This window comes from Poecilia formosa, unplaced genomic scaffold (genome assembly GCF_000485575.1).
Source record: "Poecilia formosa unplaced genomic scaffold, Poecilia_formosa-5.1.2 Scaffold429, whole genome shotgun sequence".
NCBI lineage: Eukaryota > Metazoa > Chordata > Actinopteri > Cyprinodontiformes > Poeciliidae > Poecilia > Poecilia formosa.
This window is the reverse complement of record NW_006800368.1, coordinates 116193-123012: the sequence shown is the minus strand read 5'-3', so window position 1 is coordinate 123012 and position 6820 is coordinate 116193. Positions and strand designations below refer to the sequence as shown.

General features: G+C 41.9%; 2 protein-coding genes across 2 annotated transcripts in view; one reads left to right on the top strand and one right to left on the bottom strand.

The window, feature by feature from the left end:
• The first annotated feature begins 376 nt into the window (after positions 1–376).
• On the top strand, positions 377–3232 carry ndufa5 (NADH:ubiquinone oxidoreductase subunit A5). Its single transcript, XM_007577136.2, has 5 exons — positions 377–466; positions 1426–1470; positions 1538–1654; positions 1734–1799; positions 3057–3232. Exons 1-5 carry the CDS (start codon positions 446–448, stop codon positions 3156–3158), a joined length of 351 nt encoding a protein of 116 aa, XP_007577198.1. The 5' UTR covers positions 377–445; the 3' UTR covers positions 3159–3232.
• Positions 3230–6820, bottom strand: part of cog5 (component of oligomeric golgi complex 5) — an 82480-nt gene continuing 78889 nt past the window's right edge. The window contains exons 18-23 of the mRNA XM_016663561.1: positions 5702–5805; positions 4890–5127; positions 4690–4766; positions 3954–4080; positions 3791–3870; positions 3230–3506 (exon numbers count right to left, since the gene is read on the bottom strand). Of these exons, the coding sequence (XP_016519047.1) occupies positions 3380–3506; positions 3791–3870; positions 3954–4080; positions 4690–4766; positions 4890–5127; positions 5702–5805 (753 nt within the window). The 3' untranslated portion in view covers positions 3230–3379. The remainder of the gene's footprint in view (positions 3507–3790; positions 3871–3953; positions 4081–4689; positions 4767–4889; positions 5128–5701; positions 5806–6820) is intronic.

The following is a 6820-nucleotide window of genomic DNA, read 5'->3' as shown; positions in this document are numbered from 1 at the left end:
ATTTATTTGTGGAATGTTCTCACACTACATTTATTTGGTCGGGTTTGCAAAAACTCCTTACAGAAAAAAATCGGAAAAAATATTGCTTTATCAAATTTACATATTTTACTCATCTTTAACATGTAGTGAATTTAACTTTTGTCTCTCTAGACTTTAACAGCAACGCCCTGAATGTCTTTAATTATTCTTTACTATTTGTTTTTATTATATTTTAATATTTGTCATTGAGTTTACGTCCATATTCCTCCATATTACGTTCATGTTATTTGTTTGAAATAAAGTTATTTAAAAAAAATGATATGCTGACTCATACATGGACTATGGACTCATAGACCATAGACATAATATAAGGATTTGCTTATATTATGTCTATGGATGTCTATGTGCTTACTGACGCTGACGTCATAACTGGTTGCCGGAAGTCCTACTGTATTGGCAGTGAAAGATGGCCGGGTTACTAAAGAAGGTACGTGTAGAGGTCATGTTCCTTTTAGTTTGTTAGGGATGAAGGCAGCGGGTGAAACCCAGTAGAATATCAGGCAACAACGTATGATGACAACTCGGCAGCAGCCAGGCTGCTGCTGTGCGAACGAGCCGTGAGCTTGAGAAGGAGCTTCTCAAGCTAGCATTACTCAGACAGTTTGATAGGTTAACTTAACCTATATTAAAACATCTATCTATCTATGGTTCATTCTCCATCATACATCATAGCTCTATGATGCAGGAGGTGGAAAAGCGCTGACAGTGCTAAAAGGGTTGAAGAGGTGGAATAAGTTTGATCTATCAAGCGTCTATGAATAACTTTAATCGAACAATAAATGGACAGGTTACATTTCTATTTGATACACAAACTTTTATATCAGGGAAACTGATATTTGTCCCGTTTGTTTTATTAACGGCCACATTAATAATAATAATTAAAAAACTTCAGTTTGAATTGAGTTCACTTAACATTCTGAATCATAACACACCTGCATTTCCCCTGTTCTTTCTAGATCAGTGTTTCTCCATCCTGGTCCTCACCGCCCCTGTCCTGCATGTTTTAGTTGTTTCCCTTCTGCCACACCTGAATTGCATCTCTGGGTGATTAACAGGCTTCTGCAGTACTTGATGGTCATGCAATCATTTGAATCAGCTGTTCTGGAATAGAGGCACATCTAAAACATGGAGAGCAGGAGGGGGGGGGTGAGGACCAGGGTTGAGAAACACTGTTCCTATTCACTTTCTCTTTCCTTTATTGTACTTAGACGAAAATAGTCGAACTGGATAACTCCTGGGCTCAGTTTGCCCAATAGTCTGATTTTAGATGTGTTTCTTTGTTCTTTTACTCGCTGCTCAGTGAAAGCTTACCTGATTGCAGGAGATAGTGGGAGTTTGTGGGTTTGTAGAACCTGAACTTACATCATCTCTCCTGTTCCTTTCCAGACCACCGGCCTCGTTGGCCTCGCTGTCTCCCAGAATCCTCATGAGGTGAGTAGGTAACAGTTTGTAATTTCCCAGCTGAAGGTATTCACTCAAAGATTTTCCTCTTTCCCAGCGTCTACGAATTCTTTACGCAAAGATCTTGGCATCACTGCAGACCATGCCACAGGACGCCGCATACAGGAAGTACACAGAGCAGCTGGTTAACAAGCGCTTAGACCATGTGAAAACGGTCAGCAGACCAAGTTCACCATGTCACCCAACAATTATTCAATTTAAAGATGAAGGTTTGATTTGCTTTCTGTTGACAGGAGCCAGATATTGGGAAGCTAGAGAAGAAAATAAATGGCGGACAGATTGAAGAAGTCATCTTCCAGGTAGGAAACAGGAGTAACTGACAGCAAAAGACACTGGCTGGAACAGCCAGCATTCAAACCAAACATTATTTGGTTTGAGCAAGTTCAAACCAAATAATGGTTTCAAGATGTCAAAGAAGCAGGACTGAAACTCAAAGCTTGAAAAGAAAAAAAAGGCAGAAAAGCTATCGGAATGATCAACACAGCAAATCTTTTCCTCTGGGAAGGTTAGGATGCTAACCTTCCCAGAGGTTAGCATCCTAACCAAGCAAGTAAGACCATGTGAAAAACATTTTTGATCTTATTTGTGGTTGAAACGGAAAAAAATGGATACTGGAACTCCAGCCAGTATCTGATGATGCTGCAGCACATGTTGATCAGTGAAATCCTCAAAGAAACTGAGTTCTCTTTTCTGAAAGCTTAGTTTCTATCAAAACATGAACCAAATGTTTTGATTTGGTTTATAATTCTGGAAATGTTTTGTTTGCTCTACTTGTTTTTTTGTTTTTTTTTTAAATCCAGCATGTGTGAGTGATGAATCTGTGCATCTGGGTGTCTGTGCACCCAAATGCACAGATACCAGACCTGTATAATATCAATTCTACGATATTTATCGATTTAAACAAAAAATCTCCTCAAAGTATCGATTTTTCCATCTGCGACTGGACATTAAATCCTACTTCCACATGTACATTAAAAATTACATGTAATGAAAGTTACAGTTAATTAAATGTAATGAAACGGATAAATTCCATTATCTAAGTGAATAAGACAAGTTTTTTTTTTCTGCATAACCAAATACACTAAGCTACACAATTAACATTTAATTAACAAAGCAAATGTATAACAAAACATTTATTACACCATCAGTTCAATTACTTTAATTCAAGTCTATGGAACAGTCACAAAATATCACCAAAATCACTCTGTCCCTCTAAAATCTTTCAAAAATTTGTAAAAATGTATTGAATAGTGATTATATATCGTATTGTGAGAATAGTGTATTGCTACTGCTTTAACAGATGGTCTTCTAATTGTATGACGAGGAGTATTTAGAAGGTTTTTAGTACCCAAGGAGCAAAAGTGGAATAATTTACAATTAACTAAAAACATGAGATGATAATCAGAACAAGCGCAGCTTAGAAATGTTGGAGGAGGAACATTGTTCCTTGGTGGAGGCCCGTCCACTAAGGAACAATGGAACATTCAGTGGGTTTTAAGGCAGCAGCAGCAAACTAAGATTGTTGCTCTGGTGACGGCTCATGTTCTGTGTTCCAGGCAGAGTGTGAGCTGAGTCTGTCCAGGAAGATGGCTGACTGGAAACCATGGGAGCCACTGGTGGAGGAGCCTCCACCCAACCAGTGGAAGTGGCCCATCTGAAATGAGTTCATCTGTCATTCTGTTGCCTGTGTGTGTGAGAGATTTGCTTCTAATAAAGAAAACGCTAGAAGAAACATTAGTTCCTTTATTCTTAAAGTTAACTCATAGTGTTGTACATGGAAACATCAGTGCCTGTTCCTGCACAGGATCCAGCAAATTTATATGACATGTAGAATCATTAAGAAATTCTGATTCTGACAGCAGCACCACTGCTGGCTCCTTCAGGCTTTGGGCCCCTGAGCAGCACTGGTGGCCCTCTGTAACAGCTGCAGCATTATGGGATAGATGGAAGCAAACTCTTTTCCCTGCCGAGCTCTCACCAACTGCACATAGGCCTCCAGGGCCCCCCTGTGGAGAGGACACACATCTTATAATTGATGGGAGCAGAGGAGTTACTGTGACTGCACCTGCAACCTGGCAGTGAATGAATAGAACATTTAAACAGAAAATAAAGAGTTCTAAAATCCAGACTGTTACAGAGTGAGGAGGAACTCTGAGTGTGAGACTGAAGTGCCTCCTGTACTTCCACAAACTACTAAAGTCAAATGACGACCACAAGAGGTCATCACTGCCCACAAATACAATCCTAGTGAGTCTGAAAAGGTGAATGGTGGAAGAAGAGAGGAGCCCACCTGATGAGGGAGAGTCTGTCTCTCTCAGAGGGGTGATCATCCAGCCACTGGGAATAACGTGCAATGGACCACTCTGCTCTCTGTGGAGGGGCAAGCAAAGTTCTGGATCATCCCAAACTATGTGTGTGTGTGTGTGTGTGCGTGTGTGTGTGTGCGTGTAGACCTGATGAGGTGATCTGAGCTCAGATGGGGCTCTGGTGAAGAGAAAGTGAAGCACGGTGCTGTAGGGGATCAGGTCACCTACTGTAGGACTGCTGGCGATCAGTTCACTGGCCTGAAACAGTAGAGGTCTGAAACACAGTACACACAACGTTTCTTATGTCACATACACACACAGTGTCCAAAACTTTCACCAATGAAAAGCCTTAATGAAAAGCTGAAAGGTCTGACTGCACCTAATCTACGTCTACAACTACAAGAGTAGTAGATGTTCTCTTGTGCATGTACTACAAGAAGAAATAAAAACATGACTGGAAGCTTTTTCTTGCTATTTTTCATTTCAGCTCATAAAAAGGGGGCATGCAAATAAGGGACCAACAAATGGTCTCAGCTGATGTAAAATGCAAATATGGTAGGATCTTCTTTTTAAGGATTTTTGGTTTCTCTGCAAAGGTCTTCCTCCCGGGCGGGGACTCAAACTTGTGATGGCCACGTCAAAGACTGAGGCAACAGATCCTCAGCCACCGCGGAGCCCAGAGAGGATTTTTATTTGTAATGTCTTGAAACCACTCAGCAAACATCCAGGCTATGTTTCCGTGAAAGCTCAGTCACAGGTTTCATGGCTGGCATTTACTACATAGTTAAAATAGAGCAGGACGTGAACCAACTAATTACTAAAATGACTGAGTTTGGTTCTTGGTTATAACCACACAAATAATTTGCAAAAAGAGGGCACAGACCTGAAAGAGCGCAACATCCTGTATGGCTTCCCCAAATCAGACACTCTCCTGCACAGAGGGGCTACAGCCATCTCCATCTGACACACAGATTCACACAGTAATAATGCAGCATGCACTATTACAGACAACACAGTTCAAAGGGCTTGGAATCTGGACTGGATTCTGAACTGTCCAAATCCCACATTTCAGCAGATCCTTACCTGTGCAAAGTCAGCAGCCAGCCTCATTTTGCCTCCTTCCCCCAGTGGGCGCAGGAGGCTCGCATGGCGAAGGAACAGCTCAATGGCTCTCTGGGCGATGGACTCTGTGTTGTCATAGACGAAGTCCACACACTGGAAATGTTTGAAGTAGTCAGCCATTACTCTGGAGATGAAACCCTGCAGCTCCTTCATGTACAGGGAGCATGGAACGTCTGGCTTATCAGGGCTGGACAGAGGCCTGGACACACACACACACACACACACACGCACACACACACACACACACACACACACATAAAACTGCATCATTTTTAGTTGAGAGAAGGACAACTTGGAATCTCAACAGTTGTGCAGACTGACAGCTAATCTAATTGTCTCTCTTTGAGGTGTCATTCAGAAAGGATCACAATGCGTCTCTTCTGATATTATGTGTTGGTGACAAAAGTTCAAAAAGAATGGTTGATGTTGACTAAATTTAATGTTAAGAGCAAACATCAAAACATGATTTCGTAAAAGCTCCGTTACAAAATCAGGAAAACTATTTCCTACATAAGGAAGAAGCTCATTTCAACCCAACCACCTCACTGGGTTCAAATAGAAGTTTGTGCCTCTAGATAAAAGTGGAGGCCAGACATACTTTAACTTGCATCTGGCCTCCATGAAATACAGCATGAAAAACAAAACAACTTCAAACTATGTGTAACTTCTGCTTGGAATGTTTCAAAGATCCAACCAGAACACACTCAGCCTGGGAGATCGTCTCCCATCTTTCTTATTTCACAGAGGAACAAAAAGAAAGTAAAATGTCTCACCCTGAGAAGTCTTCTTGGTGAAGTGTGATGATGATGGCCTCAATAGAGTCGCTCACAGACTGTAGCAGAGGCTGCACTGCGCTGCTCATCAGGGCCTGAACTCCCTGAGGTCAAATCAGGTAAACAGTTGTTATTATGCAGTATTCAGCCACGCCCCTAACACCTCCCAAACTCCAATGGACTGACTACTGACCAGCTCTCCGACTAACGGGTCCAAAAAGCCTCTAATTCCTGAGTATTACCACAGATACAAATGTAGAGGACATTTTGTTTAAGCTGGGCGCGAGAAAGATGCGTCTAGACTCTAACTACCTTCAGATCCAGACGTTATGACCCGCTTCAGTTCATGAATCAGACATCGGAGTAGCCCGCCGATGCCCGACAGCATAAACCACACCTGTTAACGGTAGCTCTTTCTCTATTAATAACGTGCACTTGTTACAGCTTAGATAATTTTAGAGACCTGGACTGAGACCCAGGGTCATTATTTATCATAACTAAAGAAACGTCTGAAGCCCTCCTAATTTACTAGGATCATGAACATTGACTTTACATTAACCAGATGATTTAGTTTTTTAGCTGACTTAATTCATTTAACTATCCACAGCATCAATTTAGACTTTAATATTTTATTAGCAAGGCAATTTTGCAAGGGTCAGTGCAGCTTCAATCAGTAGCAGAAATAATCAAATAAGTAAAATCAATAATCTAGCCCATCTTTTGCTGACACTGTGAACTAAAAAAGGGAAACTTTGAGAGAGACAAACGGAGTTTGGCATCTTGAACCCCAGAACTGGCCTGATGATTAGAAAGGTGTTGCAGCAGCAGAAGGCGGCTCCCAGTACAGGAAGAGTACTGACTTAGAGCGGCAGGTCTCGGCCTCAGGGTAACTTCCTCATGCGCGTAGCGGTCCTCAGCTTCTTGTCTTGCAGCTCTGTAGCTCCTTTCTCCTCGTTTCACGATCTTTCTGGTCCATCGAGAGATAGACGAGCAGGTCTCATGGAAGGAACGCACCCGTTCATCTTTCCCTTGGTCTTTGTCTTTGTGGTCTGAACCCAGCTGATGAGAGAAGTGCAATTTGAAGCCACATGTTGCGGGGCTAACGGGTTGGTCCCCATG